Here is an 18,149-nt window from a genome sequence, read left to right as displayed (position 1 = left end):
ATCGGCTCGTCGACGCATTGTGATCAAAGCATCAAACCAGATTATTCACTTGAGATCAAGAACCCTTAACCCATCCTAGCCGAATTCCTTTCCCTCCCTCGGAAAATCGGCCCCCTCCTTATTTCAAAACCCTTTCTACCCTTCAAACCCCATTCTTGATTCCATGTTTAAACGATTCCACACAAGGTAACAACCTCACAGCCTAAGTTGCGACCTTGAAAACCTTGATCCTAATTCCTGAATTCACTTTGTCCTCAAGTTGAAACCCACTCTCTTAGTCTTGTAAACCTAATCGTTCCTAAAAAAAAAAAAAAAAAAAAAAAAAAAAAAAAAAAATTTAAAAAAAAAAAAAAAAACCCAACACACATAGACATACAATTATACAGTTTCCCAGTAGAATACCTCCTCTATAGAACCACCGTTCTATTCTTGACTCGTTACCCCTGCAATGATTTCCAAGCTTCGGGGACGAAGCTTCTCGTAAGGGGGGGAGAGTGTAACACCCCGTGTTACGGCCTTCAAATCCCGGATTAATTATTTAATTAATCCCGTTAATAATAATTAAATATGATTTAATTATGTTAGGTTTCCCTTTAATTAATTAATAGGGTCCACCATGAACCGTGGACCCTTGCCTAAATTAGAGTCCTAAGCCTATTAGGAATAAAGAATGTGAACCTTTTACTATCCGGATTCTAACTAGGAATCCTAGACCTAGTTATCTATTAGGAATAAAGGAAGTAGGTCTTTTACTATTCAGATTATGATTAAGAATCTCTTTAATTAATTAATATGGTCCACAATGGGCCATGGACCCTTATCCCTAAAACAAGCCCTTAATCCTATAAGGAATAGGATTAGTAAACCCATACCATTCAGGCCCTAATTAGGAGTCTTAAATATATAAATAGGGACATAGGAGGCACCTAGATCTTTCACCACAAATAATCCCTCACCATCCAAAGAGTTCCAAGAATTCCCCTAGGAGAAATCAAGAAAGCAAGAAAGCTTAAAGAAAGATCCTTCATAGCCAAGGAATTAATTAAGGCTAAGAGGTAACCCATGTCTCAACAAAACCTATTTTCATAGTTATGATTCCCCCTTAGGGTTTCCCCATATTATTGTGTATTAATGACTTGTGATGATTATTATTGATGATTGATGTGATGATCCCATGGGGGATCTTGATAATCTTGATATTGGGAGATTCTTAATAATTATGATGTTCTTGATGATTATATGGAGTTCTTGATGATTATGTGTTGTTCTTGATAATTGTGTGATGCCCTTGATGCTTATGTGTTATTCTTACCGAATCTTGCAATTAGAAGGTGAATCGTATTCTTGTTGATATAAAAGTGATTAGAACCCTAGGTTGTATCGTATGATATTATTCTTGGATTATCGGGTGGGGAAATCGCATGTTTGGGGGTTGATTATGTTTAGAAAAGCATGATAGGCTATGTGCCGTTCGTTTCTCGTATTTGATCCGTTAATTGTCTATGTGTTGTCGTTAATTGCGTTGTAAAGTGTCTAAGCATGGTTTCGGGTTCCACAATGGTTCCCGGGGCGAAATTGTGTGATAAGAGTCAGTGGGGGGTAGGTGGGGGGTAGGGGACCCGCCACCTACCCACGGCCGGAATAGTGATCCCGGCAGCGGGCAGCCGGCGGGCGGGCAGCGGCCCGCTGCCCGGAATAGTGAATCTGGCGGGCAGCCGGCGGGTGGCCCCCCACCCACCGGCTACCCGCTGGAATTTTCCCCATCTTGGGTTCCCGGCTTCCCCGTTTGATGTTTCCCCGACCCCCGTGGTGTCCCAACGGACTCCGTCCATCGTGCCTATGTCTAGTTTGATGTTTCGGGTACCGTTCGTAGGTTGTATGAGTCTTATATATTGCATGCTAGTTGAATTGGTATCCGGCTAACCCAGGTGAAAGGAGTATGAACCCCTTAGGACTATTCTTAGTATGTGAAGGATCACGCATAGGTTTTGTTATACGTTTTCTCCCCCTTCCCAATGTGTTAATGTGGGTTGCATGTACTTGCTATGTGTTATGTGTGTATGTAACCCCGAATTGGTTAAGATCAATCGGGCTATACGGGCAGTCGGGTGGGCTGAGAACCATACCGGCTGTTAACCAGGCTGGTAGAGACCGGTCAGGTATATAAATATTATATAGGACTAAGTTCCACTATACGGGCAGTCGGATGGGCTGAGAACCATACCGGCTGTTAACCAGGCTGGTAGAGACCGGTCAGGTATATAAATATTATATAGGACAATGGTCCACTATACGGGCAGTTGAATGGGCTGAGAACCATCCCAACTGTTAACCAGGCTGGTAAAGACCGGTCAGGTATATAAATATTATGTAGGACAAAGGTCCATCAGTCGGTTGCGATCGGCTCCTCCGTAATCTGAGATGGGGCAGGGTGCTGCGGGGCCGTGTCAGAGCTATATGCGCTGACCCTCATGTATGGGCATGCGATTGGTCCTGTGGCGCCAACAAAGTATGCTATGTGATGAGAAATGGACGAGTTGGGTTTATGAGTATATTAAGGGATGTGACTATGGGATTTATGCTGGGGATTGTTTATGTTTGTTTATGACTATTAATTGTGCTCAGCTTTATCTGTCTTGCCTGTGGTATACGCTTGTTATAATTGTTGCTTGTGTCTAGCCTTATCTGTCGAGTCTTTCCCGGTTTTAAAAGCTAGAGTTCGTAGGAGATATCCTCATGTTCAAAATGACTTTTCATATATCTATATATGTATATCTATATGTATTGTATTTCAACGTGTTGGAGTGGGTTACCAGCATCTCTCGCTGAACAGATATATTTGGCTTTCAGGCACAGAAGAGTAGACACTGGAGCGCGCTAGAAACTTGGAGCGTAGAAGTAGATAGTTTCCCCCTTTCGGCCTGCGTGCCATGTTATGCATTCTCTTTATTAAGGATATTAGTTAGTTGGCATGTGCACTTGAGTTCTCCAGCACAAGTGTGGCATAACATCCCGTACTCTTTGTATCGTATTTTGGGATTTAATGAGATTTCGCCTTTACTTTATAAGTTTTAAATATCTTGGAAATTTGGGGTGTTACACTAGATACTGAAACTAAGTTCCTAGAAAAACTAGGAACATAAAAAGTCTTTTCTAACGTCAATACAAAGCCATTGTCCAAAACTAAATTGCAAACTCCGACAGCTTCTACTGGTGATGCAATCTTGTTTCCAGAGAAGATGCTACACTCAGTTCCCGACGGCTATCTCAGTTTTGTCATATCCTGCAAAGAGTTTGCAATGTGGATTGTTGAACCAGAGTCAACCCACCAAGAATTAGTATTAACTTCTGACATGTTAGATTCGAAACAAACAAAAGAAGATGAAATGTTACCTTTTTGGGACATCCATTTCTGAAACTTGATACAATCTTTCTTCATGTGTCCCTTCTTTTTGCAAAAGAAACACTTTTGTATCTTCTTAATGTCTGCTTTAGGGGTTAGTTTCCCCTTAGCCACCGTGGTAAGTCCCTTAGGCTTTCCAGATTTTCTTTTAGGCCTTGTTGTGGCCATACAAGCACTTTCCCCAAGCTCAGTTACAAGCCGCGTTTCCTCTTGAGTACACATGGTAATGAATTCATTGATAGACCATTCTTCCTTATGTGTATTATAGGCAATTTTAAACGCGCTATATTCCTGAGATAGGGTATTTAGTGCAAAGTGCACCACAAAGGCATCTGGTAGAATAATTTCCAACTTCTTCAATTGAGCCGCAATGTCCCTGAGTTCCATGATGTGTTTCCGTGTTCCCTTGACAGTGGAAAGACGCATATTGATAAACTTCATTATCAGGGTACTTGCCAAAGATTTGTTCGCGTCAACAAATTGATCATCGATGGCCTTGAGTAATGGCTTAATGAGGAATACGCCCAAGCGATTAGCTGTTGCCCATCGCTCGTATAGCGTTTTTTTGTTCCTCAGTGCTTTCCGCAGTAAGCTCAGCAGGCTTCTCATTGCGAAGAGCATAATCAAACCCTAATATTCACAAATTCAATAAAACAATGTATTTCCACTCTTTGTGATTATCATCATTAAGGATAGGAATATCAATAGTTATTGATTGAGTGATTGGAAGAGTGAATGTAAAAGTAAATTGAAAGCTTGGTTAGAATACTTTCGAGTCACAAAATTAGAGAGAGATACTTATTACCAATGTAAAATTATGCAAAAGATAAATTCGGATGCCATAAAAATTGCCTGTGGGCTAAATTTTTACGCCTAATGAATTTACCAAAAACTGAATGGTGGAAATGGAATGGGTGCGATTTTAATTTTTCCACCCTTAATGACAAAACTACCAAAACTATATGCCGATACATAATCCCTCTGGGCAAATTATGATCATAGTATGATATTTCATCCTAATTAACCCTACAAATATAACAAAATTGCCTATGGGTTAAATTTGGCCATATCACGCAGAGTGAATTACAATATTCTTGCATTAACTTTATGTGAGTAAAACTTAATATGTAATTTTGGAAAAATTAAAGATGTTGTGGCTACTCTTTAATTAACCAACGAACATAATCACATTGGCAAGAAAGCCTAATAAACAAACAGATTAAACCAAAATATGATAGACAATCCTTAGGTATACTCCCAGGAAAGTTAGTCGAGACGAAACTCGGTTAAAAACCAACTCCTTAGACAGAGTAGTGTCACATGGGGACTAGTAGCAACAAGGCTTTTAAGCCAGGGCCATAGAACTAGTATTCCTCCCCCAGAAACTTCCCTAATTCATGTGTTCTCATTTTTGAAGTAAAATCGTTTCAAAGATCTAAAGAGTGTAGTTTCACCTATGGATAAGGCTTTAAATAGGGTAAACTACGAATTGTTTATGTACTTTATATGCTTTAGGAACTTTATAAGAGTACGAGTGGAGTAATAACTGAAGAGTGAGTAATAATATGCATAATCTAACCTGAAAGGCACTAATTCACCTAAAGGTACTAAATCATGCAAAGCATATAATTCAGACCTAAAAGGCTCTAAATTTTTCTTAATGAACATGCTTTTCTACAGGCATAATTATAACAGTCAAATAATTATTGCAATAAGGTGATAAATAACATGCTCAGATTATGCATATTACTCATAAAATACTCCACAATTAAATTGTAACACTTAAAACAATTTAAACTTAAAACATTATTAAATTAAAATTCAACTGAAAAATTAAAACTGATTAATTATTCAACTTTGATTAATAATTTAATAATAGACTTAATAAAAAACAAAAATTTCAATTGGATAATTTAATTAGAAGAAGTCCAAATATGATGAATGAATTAAACTGAAAAAATTGATGTAATCCAAATATCAATTCAGACTTGACCCAAAACCAAACAGGCCCAGTAAAAAAATTGTTTTTTTTATTGATGAGCCCAAGTCTGGCCCAATTGGGCCAGACCTGGCCCATTTAGCTTAGACATCTTCATTCATCCTCTTCTTCGTCACGCAGCCAACAGCAGCGCACCACAGCAGCAGGAAACCGGCGACAACAGCAACCAAATAAAGGACGCCAGAAGGAGAGCAGACAGTAGCACCGTCGTTGGGATACCCAGCGCCGCCGCCTGGCCGCCAACCAACGCCAACGCCGTTCGCCGTCCGACTGAACCCTGTGCGTCGTCGTCGCTCCATCACCGGAAAAACGAATCTCCATTGTCGACGGTACTGAAGGAAGAGTGACCGAATTTGTTTTTATGTAAAGTTCCGGCATTCTCCTCCGTCAACAATGAGCCGCCGGCGACGTACTCAAGACCGGCGAACCTCATCCGTAAAAACGGCGAAACAGTGGCAAAATCCAAAAATTGAATTTCTTTTTTAATTATTCTTAATGCAGAAAAAAACTTAATTTTCAGCAATCCAGAAAATTTAATTGCGGACTCAAGAATATTTACACATGTATCTCAATTATACAAAATCGTATACAACATATGCAAATATTTAAGCAATTAAAAAAAACTAGGCAGAGATTATTTATGGCGACTGATACCAACTGTTAGACTAAAATATCACATGCATCACTATAATATGTGATAATAGGATCGACTAACCTCCAGCTATAGTTCTTGATACGGTTGAGCGATCCGGACTGCTGCAGAGATAACGAGTATTTTGTCTCTCACTTTACTCAGCTCTCTCTAGATGGTGTATGAGGTATGTAATGTGAGCAGTGAGAGGACTAGTGACCTTATATAACCACTGACCATCATTGTGGTTGATTGTCTTTAGGTCTCCTAAACCCTAACTAGACTCCTAATCATATTGGTAGTCTAGCTATTAGGTTATTAGTGTTGCACCACATATCAAATACTGAATATTATCATAACTTATCCTAATTTTATAATAATAGTAACGGATAAACGTTACAATAAGAACATAGCCTGGGGGCGGATGTAGCCAAGTGGATTAAGGCGGTGGATTGTGAATCCATTGTGCGGGTTCAATTCCCATTGTATCTTAGTTAATGGTTAGGTGCGATTTTTGTAATGGAGCTCGTAAGAATAATCAAATATATGAAAAATGATATGGATCTGAATTGTGTTATGTGACATCATTTCGTTATGTATGGATGAGATTCCAAGATCCTGATTGCGTGCTCCAGTAGGAATTGAACATACGTTCATATATTACTCTATTTTTTAAAAGAATATTGTTCATTTTTTGTCTATATCATATGTCCGTGCATCGCATATGCCTCGTGCGATAAATTAAACATGGGTAGTTGAATTTTTGTCTACTAGCTTGATTAGGGGAGATTCTACGAGTTTCTGCCATCTCCGAAAGCTCCAAATCGTTATCCCTTAGAACCCTGCCAAAAAAAGAAGAAAAATAAAAAAGTCAGTCACATACTCACTTGCGCCTTAAGAGTTGGAGCATCATCTGTCCAAACTCCATTCACTTTAAAGAACCGAATCTGATTCCTATTTCTTTTGATAATATCAGAGTTGTGGTAAAATTGGGTACAATCACCCACTCAAATCCACTAACATAATGTTCATTTTTAATATACTAAAAGTTCAGTTTTTTAATACATCGAATGTTAATTTTTTGTGTTGTAGGTTCACTATTTGGTATAATATTTAAAAATGAACTTGCATATTAAAAACAAACATTATACTAAAAATGAATGTTTATCTATGATCCACATTGCAATGTGGACCATGAAGTAAAAATACGTCGTATCATTTCATTTGCATATACGTTATTGTATGAGCTGAGTTCTATTGTTTAGTTTTATTTTTTGCACGTTCAAGTATCATTTTAATTACAGTTATCATAGGAGGAAAGAAATCACAATTACCATTTCATAAGAAACAAAATTAAACAGTTGTATAATTTTGAGATGTTTCAAACCTACAAAATCTCCAAACCTCTACCTTATTCCCACTCTTCAATTTCTTTAATTTAAAATTATTGTATTGATTAATTTATGTAAAGAATTTAAGAACTGAGCGCATAAGTCCTTATAGAAAATGTTGTACTCTATATATTATTATATGGTACTCTGTACGGAGCAGTCTCAAGAGTAAGTAAATTTAGGAGATTAAAAATTTTGATATGTGGGGATATTGTAACATCTGTAAGTACGACTAAAAATGTCGTATAGAAAGAAGTTTTCAATAATGAGTAATACAATTGCATCTATAATTTCTAATTAGTAATTAGAAAAAAAAAATGAAAAAAAATAAGAACATAGTCTGGGGGCGGATGTAGCCAAATGGATTAAGGCGGTGGATTGTGAATCCACTGTGCGGGTTCAATTCCTGTCGTTCGCCCATCGCATCTTACATAATGGCTAGGTGCGATTTTTGTAATGGAGCTCATAAGAATAATCAAATATATGGAAAAAAAAATATAGATAGATATGTTATGATATGGATCTGAATTGTGTTATGTGACACCAATTCGTTATGTATGGATGAGATTCCAAGGTCCTCATTGCGTGCAACCAGTGGGAATTGAACCTACGTGCATATATTATTTCATATATTATAGTACCAGGTTTCGATCCTGGGACCTATGGGTTATGGGCCCACCACTACTTTCTTCTAAATATATATTTCCCTTATTCCTAATTCTTTTGTCATTATTATATTTTGCCTATTATTTAACTTCTATAATTCTCAATTTTCGATTCTTTGCTTCCGCATTATTCCGCTATATTCCTAACAAGAATAATGTTAATCTTTTGTCTATATCATATGTCCGTGCATCGCATATATTTGCCCCGCGCGAATGTTAATCTTTTGTCTATATCATATGTCCGTGCATCGCATATATTTGCCCCGCGCGATAAATTAAACACGGGTCGTTGAATTTTTGTCTACTAGCTTGATTAGGGGAGATTCTACGAGTTTCCGCCATCTCCGAAAGCTCCAACTCGTTATCCCTTAGAACTCTGCTGCCAAACAAAGAAGAAGAAAAAAAAAAAAGTCACATACTCACTTGCGCCTTAAGAGTAAGAGCATCATCTGCCCAAACTCCATTCACTTTAAGGAACCGAATCCGATTCCTATTTCTTTTGATAATAGCAGAGTTGTGGTAAAATCGGGTACAATCACCCACTCAAATCCACTAACATAATGTTCATTTTTAATATACTAAAAGTTCATTTTTAATACATTGAATGTTAATTTTGTGTGTTGTAGGTTCACTATTTGGTATAATATTTAAAAATGAACTTGCATATTAAAAAATAAACATTATACTAAAAATGAACGTTTATCTATTATGGTCCACATGATCCACATTGCACGTTCAAGTATCATTTTAATTACACTTATGTTTAAATTTTAATTACATTATCATTTGATAATATATGTTATTGCACTAGCTTTGTTTTTTAGTATAATTTTTCACATGCACTAAGGTGAAAAGGCCATCGGAAATTAAAGGTTTGAAAGAAGAGAGGAAGATAGATAAAGCAAAGGGGTGAGACTCCATTTGAGAGAAGTAGAGTAACTCCTTCTCCCACCAACTATATAATCATGAGTATACATCTATATTTTCCAGTATTCCACTCATGATTGCCTTAATCTATCATAGGAGGAAAGAAATCACAATTACCATTTCATAAGAAACAAAATTAAACAATTGTATAATTTTGAGATGTTTCAAACCTGCAAAATCTCCAAACCTCTACCTTCCTCCCACTCTTCAATTTCTTTAATTTAAAATTATTGTATTTATTAATTTATGTAAAGAATTTAAGAACTGAGCGCATAAGTCCTTATAGAAAATGTTGTACTCTATATATTATTATATGGTACTCTGTACAAGATTACAAAAATAAAAAAATTCAATGCCCATTTCTATACTTCTATCAAGAAGGTTGGATTCCCCACCCTAAGGGACCCCTCACACCGTAGTTCGTCTGCACTATAAATCACGATAATGACTCGATCAGCATGTAGGGCTAATTGCACCCAAATAGATCAGCATGTAGGGCTAATTGCACCCAAATACTGTCAACACTGAACAAGCGAGCCCAATCTTCTATTCTGTTCTATTTAATATGCACCCACAATCCCTTGCTGGGTACGCCACGGTGCACAACAAAGATCAAGTAATAGCCTGGTGGTGCAAGCTTGCCAGAGGATGGCGCCACGGCAGAGATGGTGTCCTTGGCCACAGAGGTGAGTCCCAAAATCAGCATCCTTTGGCCCTCAGAGTACCCGTGAGTGGTGAAAGGCGGCGGATACATGGTAACCTTAATACTAGACATGTCCGCAGCATCATCTAGCTTGAAATGGATATTGAAATTCTTTCCATAAACCAATTCCTTTTGGGAAAGGTTCTCCACAATCTGCGGCCGGAGCTTTTGCAATGTGGGGGCTAAGTACGGCGGCGAGAATTTCTCGACGCGCATGTCGGTTGGGTATTTGGCTTTCATATCGTAGGAAACGTGGGTGTTACTTCCCGCTACTAAGATCTTAGCGTCGGGCAAAACCGCAGAAGTGGAATGGTACATTCTGGCAATTTTTGTTGGTGTCAACTCAGTAAACCTTTCCCCTTTCGGTTTATCCGGGCTGTAAAGCACCGGAGTGAAATTTGGTTCCTCCGCCGCGTCCCAAGCAGAGGTCCCCTTTTGCGCGCCATTAATTATGAGGACATTCCCGTCGGGAAGAATCAACATATCTCCCATAACCCTCCCCGACGGCATCTCCTCAATTTCCCACTTGGCCCCTTCCTGATTCGCAACAATCCTGCCGCAATCCTTCAACGCCGGCGGAAATTGCCTCGGCGGATCCTCCGTGACCTTGAAGGCTTCGTGTGTATTGCCGCCGCAAACCAAAACCTCCGCCTTCACAAAATCATTCGCTTTGGTGGTGAGTTTGAGAGGAAGAAGCGCGGATTGCCCCGAGGCCGGGTAGTTCCGGGACCCCCCTGGCAGCTTAGGAAGCTCCCGAATCGTCTTTCCGGTTCTAGGGTTGAAAATAATGGAGCGATCGTTGGCGAAGAGAAAGACATTGCCGTCGGGGAGGAGGTACACAAATGGATACAAATTATTCTCCAGACGGCCGTCGGTGGTTTCCTCGAGCAGCCGAAGCGGAAATTGTTTGTTCGGGAATTTAAGCTGATCTGGCGGGACAATTTCTTAGTTGGGAGATCTTCTTCCTCCCACCACGATAAAATCACCATTTTCCAATACTTGTTGAGAAGAATACCTGGAAGGTACAAATTCATTACACTAAGAATTTGAAATTTGAAATATATATAATAATAAATAATGCTTACCATCTGTTTGCAGAAAGTCCAACATCTTCCTTGAAATCGCATAATTCGCAGGGTTCCAGGATTCTAATTCCTCGAATACCTTTGTCGTAGCCTCCGGTGCTTATCAATTTTCCGGTGCTCAACAGCCCTCCCGACGAGCACCATGTATTCAGGCTCAACTAAACATGCATGCATAAAAATAATATAATTAATTAATTAATGTACCCAGGCCACGAGGCCAGGCCAGTATATATATATATACCTTGAGTGTCTTGACAACTTTAGCGGTGTCGGGATCATAGGTAACGCCATGAGCCCAGCAGTCATCACGGCCCTTTTCATCTTTTCTGCACCACTTAGGATTCTGCATCAGTGCGGAGCGACCAAGATTAATGGCGTCAAACCAGACAACCTTGTTGTTTGTCATCAACTGCATGTGCATGGCGGAAACACCCACGTTTTCAGTTACAGTTTGCCAGCTCGAGGCCGAAGGATTCATCTCCAAATCTGGTTTCCCATAGGCGCTGCAAACAAACAATACAAGAACATAATAATAAGCTACTGTTATTGATATTTTTGACGCCATTGGAGAAACTCGATCTTTTATTTATCTAGCTTCTCCAATGGACTAATATAATTCTTTTTATTTAAAATTTCTGATCGATATCGATGTTCGATGTTCGAACTCCTGCCTACCTCTTCAGATATATATACTTGCATTATTGCGCTACGTACGTAAAACTAACTCAGATTCAAATGCCTACAATTATGGATATCCATATATAACTCTTACTATTATTATATACAAACAAACTAGCTAGCTGAGTAGCTGTTGCCTCATGCCCATCAAATTTTCTCAGCTCTCCCCTCTTCTTTTTATTTTATTAATTTATAAAAAGATAGTTTTTCATAATGCAAATTAAAATGACTCATTTTTCCGAAGTCATTTTACTCCCGCTTTCTAAATGGACCCAGAGAAATTTATGATGCAAGTATTCTATTATTAGGCAAACTAGTGTTTTACGCACGATTGGGATAATGTCCAATGTTTTTTTTAAATAAGTACTTTAAAATACATTAAGGCAAGATTATATTGAAATTGTTCATGCATAGATAATTGAATGTTGAATTTGTGCATTTAAATAGATAATTCTAAATTTACAAATGCAAGATAATATAGTTAAGATTGATTATAATTGTCAATATTATAATTATATAGGTATGGTTGAAACCAAATACGAGACATAAGGGAGAGCAAATAAAAATTAGGGCATAAAATATTAAATATATACTAATATTGAAGAGCTAACTGCTGATTGTCAAACAAGGACATTGCGATGTAGTTTCTCGATCACTTCAATTTGTTGTGTGATTTGAATACTCATTTTGTCAATAAATCTCCCAAGTAGTTAATATGATTGGCTTAATTATATATATTTTTTATTTTTAAAAAACAATTATTATTATTATTATTATTATTATTATTATTATTATTATTATTATTATTATTATTATTATTATATCCAGAATCAATGAACTAAATATCCAGAATCATTGAACTAAAAATCTAGAATGAATGAACAACATAATGCTGTTGAGGGGAATCGAAACAGATCTTTTTTTTTTTAAGTGGGACGCGCGTTTTTAGTCAAAACGACGTCGTTTTTGCATCCGTGTGCACCATACGAATGCACAGCATAATGATTCCTATTATTAGGATTTAAAAAAATATAGTTTATGCAATTTAGTTACTAATATTAGTTAATCCAATTAAGTTAAAACTAGAGTTAATTTCATTTTTTGTCCAAGATTTATATGTGGCTGGCAATCCATTTTAAAGATATTGTGATGTTAACTGACTAATAGAGGGTAAATTACGAGTTAGTTGGGGTAAATGATGGACATCACAGAGTAATAAATCATTCTTACCATGAGAAACTACAACATCCCCAACATCTATTTTTAAGTGAGAACCATCACCATTGAATATCGAATCATGATCAACAATTTTTTTTTAAATTTTGTAACATACCTAAGTTTGCAGTCATATGATTTGAGCCTCCAGTGTCGGTTGTCCAATCGACATTTGGTAGAGACTCCAACATATGTTGGCAATATGTCCAAGTCTTCCGCAAAGCTAACAATGTTCGTGTTAGACAATAATAAGGCTAACATAAACTAAAGTAACGAGTAACCTGACTCGTAGTAGCGGAAGCTTCAGGATCATCTGAATATCCCTTGCCATAGTTGTTAGTGTTGCCACTGGGATGGTAAACCTGCAAAATAGACATTAGTGTTTTGTCTACCCCTTATCTCCCGAATATCTGATGGTGCGCGTATTCTGAACACAGGAGCTGTGAGAGGACTGTTTTGCTTAGAAGCCTACATGCCATCAACGTAGGCAGATATTCAGTTAAAGCTTAACTGAATATCCTGAGTTGCCTAACAGATTAAGTCACTAATTGACTCAATATCCTACTTGCACCACAGGCCACCCAATTAATACAATATATTATAATATATTGTATTTAGGGAAAATACTTACATTCTCCCACTTGGTGCAAGTACTGCCACAACCTTCATTAAAAAACAAAACACATGAACCATAGTAATATGTCATATATTGATCAAGTGAGTAATATTTTCTATGATCACATGCATTTAAATTCCATAACTTAGGTTCTTTATGAACAAACCCTACGTTCATTCTTAGTCCCTTAATAGATGTTTCTCAAAATATATTATTTGCACAACTGAAGGAAGAAACAATCCAAATTCACTTTATGATCTCTAAAAACTTTAGAAGCATGCCTTAAGTAGAGATCTCTTTAATGTTAGCATAATGTTAACTATATTCTATGACTTCTTTATATAACTTAACTTAAACACTACCTTTAACGGCTAAGAGCTTGGAGTTGACACGTCTGTCACTCCCACTCATTAAGATAGCCAAAAGATAGTCAAGTCACAGAATCATTCCAATAACTTAGACAACAAACCAAAAGGTCTAAGTCCATAATTTGGAATTTTAAACATACACCATAACTTCCCAAATAATCTCAAAGTCCACCTCAAAATTAACTGAATATTACGATCCGAGTCTTTTTATGTCTTGCAAATTTGTTTTGAGCCTTACAAACTAAAATGGTCCAGGATCAATTTTGAAGAAACTAATGACTCTATTAATCGCTAAAGAATTTATTAATTGAGTTATGTGTTAGCATGAGATTACTTACTAAGATATATGATGATATGAGATTATTGATACGATAAGTATGTGATAGTATGAGCTTATTGATAAGCTAAATAATTGTGAAAGCATGCCTAATTGATAATTAGGTTGCAAGCATATAGAAACCCTGTTAAGCATGTTAAAGTGTTGCCTAAGTGATTGAGAATACTTAATCTAAGTATGTGAAACAAATGTTTTTCCAAAAGTATATACTGACATACTGTAGTACTTTACAGGGTTGAGTGGCGTTATACTTAGCTTGATGCTAACGGGTTTGTTTTCTACTTGTTGTTTGTTAACCCCTTTCAGGTGGGCCCAGTTCGTGAGAGAGTACGAGTTAGACTAGACTAGCATAGTTAGTTGTAGTCTAAACTCTTGATGATTACTTTTGAGATTTGTAGTTGACTACCCTTGTTTTGTTGGTGCTGGACACCGGGGTTTTATCCCCTAGTTTGGTTGATGCTAGTAACACTTTAATGATTTAGTTTGTTTATCCTTAGCCAGTGCAATCACCGTGAAGGGTGATTGTGGCGGTGACACCTCTATTAAGTTGTTTAGTAAGTTTATTCCGCTGCCATAGCTTATCTTTAAAGGTTAAGTCTGTTAAATAAGTTTAAGAAAAGTGCGGTGTTACAGCTCCACTGGCTGGGTCCGTGGGACGCCGTCGGCCGGTGGGCGTACGTTCGAGTACGACCTCCTCCTCTTCTCGGGGATCGGATCTACTAGTTCTGCCTCCCTCTCAAAGGGGAATCTGCCGACCAGATGGTACTTGCAAGGGGGATCGACTGAGTGTTTCTCTCGAATCACTGATGGGTCCAGCGACCGGTGGGTCAGTGCGGGTATTTCGTCAACTCAACTCAATTCAAGAGAGAGTCCACAACAACAATGCTCAACTCAACTCAAGATTCAAGGGACAGAATGACGAGAGATAGCAACAACATAACAAGGGATCTCATAGACAAGGCTCACTCAAGAACACTCATCATTATATATATACACAGATGCGGATCTAGAAAATTATGTGAGTTGGGGCATAGTTCAAATGACTTTAGAAATGTCAATGACAAAATATCAAACACTCATAATATGGTTCAAATACAAAATACATCTCTATCAGTATCTCTATATATATTAAAGCAAAATGATGATTAAGGAAATTTTTTTCCTCCAAAGTGTGAAAGCATTTATTGTATTCACATTAATTTATAAATTCATGTAATTTTAATTACAAATCAAATCAACATCAACATAATTATTAAATTAGTCAACATAACATGTCTATATCATTAATTTATAAAATATTGCATATATTATATATTATATATCTATCTCTTATCTTATCTTATCTTATCTTATCTTCTCTTGTCTTCTCTTCTCTTTTCTTCTCTTCTCTTCTCTATATATATTAAAGCAAAATGATTACGGACAAATTTGAAAAGAAAATCAAAGTGAATAATAAGCAAAAAGATTTTAGTGAATAGGAGAGTAATTCACAAAATTAATTTGAGTAATAATTGTTGATCCATAATTGAGAATTAACATTGCAATAATTATATTATGTTTTTAACAATAATTTATTGGAGATAAATTTAAAATTTAGAATCAATATTTACATGAACATCTACACTTACTTCAACACTATAAATAAACCATCATCCACAAGACCACAACCAATACTACAATTATGTTTTGGTCGTGGCTGGAATTAGGAGGATGGTTGTGGCTAGAATAGGGAGAAGAATATTTCTGGGCGCTTAGATCACTTATAGAGCTTTATACCGTGTGATATGGAAAGATGAATCAAGAAATGCGCAGTAGACATGAAGAAAAAGCTGAGGATAAAAATCATACCTTGCTTCTGAATCTGGGGCTTCGATTCTTGAAATTGTTCTTTCTTGGAAGCAGAGGCAACTGTTAGCCGTAGCTCATGAATGCGAAGAAGAAGCAGCTTACGTAAAAAGACTATTTTGCCCTCATATAGTCATAGGACAAAAAGTGTGATTTGGTTGAAAGGACCAAATCTGCTAAAAAAAAGCATAGTTAAAGGACTAAACTATTAGTTTTAAAAGTCATGGAGCGAAATTAACACGCCCCCATATAGTCATAGGACCAAAAGTGTAATTTGCTCATTTGTTAAATTAATAATCACTACAAGAAAAATGCACATAGACAACGGTTAATAACCGTTGTCGTAGGGGTATAATTTCTGTTGTTGAAGCCGGTGTTGTTGTAAGTCCCGCGCATAGACAACGGTTTTTTAACCGTTGTCTTTTCTAGAAACGACAACGGTTTTTTAACCGTTGTCTATTAAGTGTTGTTGAAACCGGTGTTGTTAAAAGTCACGCACATAGACAACGGTTATTAACCGTTGTCTTTTCTACCAACGACAACGGTTTTTTAACCGTTGTCTATTAAGTGTTGTTGAAACCGGTGTTGTTAAAAGTCACGCACATAGACAACGGTTATTAACCGTTGTCTTTTCTACCAACGACAACGGTTTTTTAACCGTTGTCTATTAAGTGTTGTTGAAACCGGTGTTGTTAAAAGTCACGCACATAGACAACGGTTATTAACCGTTGTCTTTTCTACCAACGACAACGGTTTTTTAACCGTTGTCTATTAAGTGTTGTTGAAACCGGTGTTGTTAAAAGTCACGCACATAGACAACGGTTATTAACCGTTGTCTTTTCTACCAACGACAACGGTTTTTTAACCGTTGTCTATTAAGTGTTGTTGAAACCGGTGTTGTTAAAAGTCACGCACATAGACAACGGTTATTAACTGTTGTCTTTTCTACCAACGACAACGGTTTTTTAACCGTTGTCTATTAAGTGTTGTTGAAACCGGTGTTGTTAAAAGTCATGCACATAGACAACGGTTATTAACTGTTGTCTTTTCTTTAAAAGACAACAGTTATAAACTGTTGTCTATTGTGTGTTGTTGAAATCGCTTTTGTCACACCCATAAACTGTTGTCTTTTGTAGAAAAGTCAACGGTTTCTAATTGTTGTCTGTTGTAAAATAGACAACGGTTTTTAATCGTTTTTCACCTGCTTAAATTATAATCATATAAAAATAATAATTTATCCATTCACCATATGTTGCAAAATGTAGTTACATAATTGTGCACAAGCTAATAAGGTTCAAAATAACAAGTCAAAAGACTTCCATGACCAATTCTAATTATCATCCAAGTCATAATACTACTACACAAAAAAAAATTCCACTAACCAATTCAAGTCCAAATGATCACAACGTTCTAATGACCAAATCATACCTACTCTATATGACTTGATAGAATATCGGCCCATTCAGCACGCACCAGATCAATAACCGCTTTGTCATAATCAACTTGTTGAAACTACATGTAAAAAGTAAGAAAATAAATTAGTATAGATATAAATAATTTGCAATGAAATGCAAAATAAGTTAGGAGTAATTCGGAAAGCTCTCCAATCTGGAAGGTTATAGTACAAAAAAGCTAGACAGGAAACACTAAAATGGCATACTAGAGTGTATTCGAGTAAAATCAATGCATTGGCAATACTTTCCTAATATGAATACAAATGCCCCCAATTGACAACTACCATGTGGGATGGATGGCATTTATCAATCTACCAGTCATGCTTTGCCTACTTTCTATTTTTTTCTTCCTCAAGGCCCAAGCAAAATAAAACACATTGCATCCTCTATATAATGCCACTGCAACCAAAAATATCAATACCAAACCACAAGCACACTTTAATTTGTATATAAGGATTTTGGCAGGCAGGATTTTGGCACTTAACACCAAACCACAAAGATTAAGCACACTTTAATTTGTATATATCAATACAGTATGCTTTCCAGTCTTCCAAAAAGGAAAGATAAGAGATGAATTATCATTATTCATCACCAAAAAAGGTAAGACATTAAGAAAATAATTGCTGACCATATAATTTCAATGAACAACAAATCAGAACAGCACACTGATTCACTTATGCACATACAAACAGTTAAGCTCACATGATTCTTCATTTCATGACTATATGCTCATTTTAAATAATCACCTAATGCACTTATATATGCACATACAAACAGATTTTCACTTCAAACAGAATTTTCATGTACATATATACCAGTGCTTGAACAGAAT

General features: G+C 36.8%; 1 protein-coding gene across 2 annotated transcripts; it reads right to left on the bottom strand.

Annotated features, from left to right (window-relative positions):
• Positions 1–9,322: 9,322 nt before the first annotated feature.
• On the bottom strand, positions 9,323–11,440 carry LOC109167873 (aldehyde oxidase GLOX1-like). Of its 2 annotated transcripts, none has more exons than XM_019316943.1 (3): positions 11,046–11,440; positions 10,805–10,962; positions 9,323–10,734 (listed from the first exon to the last, which is right to left on the bottom strand). In XM_019316943.1, the coding sequence occupies exon 3, from the start codon at positions 10,227–10,229 to the stop codon at positions 9,573–9,575; it is 657 nt and encodes a 218-aa protein (XP_019172488.1). In that variant the 5' UTR covers positions 10,230–10,734; positions 10,805–10,962; positions 11,046–11,440; the 3' UTR covers positions 9,323–9,572. Both variants share the same exon structure in this region, with proteins under 2 accessions (XP_019172488.1, XP_019172489.1).
• Positions 11,441–18,149: the final 6,709 nt, after the last annotated feature.

This window comes from Ipomoea nil, unplaced genomic scaffold (genome assembly GCF_001879475.1).
Source record: "Ipomoea nil cultivar Tokyo-kokei standard unplaced genomic scaffold, Asagao_1.1 scaffold3170, whole genome shotgun sequence".
Lineage (NCBI taxonomy): Eukaryota > Viridiplantae > Streptophyta > Magnoliopsida > Solanales > Convolvulaceae > Ipomoea > Ipomoea nil.
This window is presented reverse-complemented; position numbering and strand designations above follow the sequence as displayed.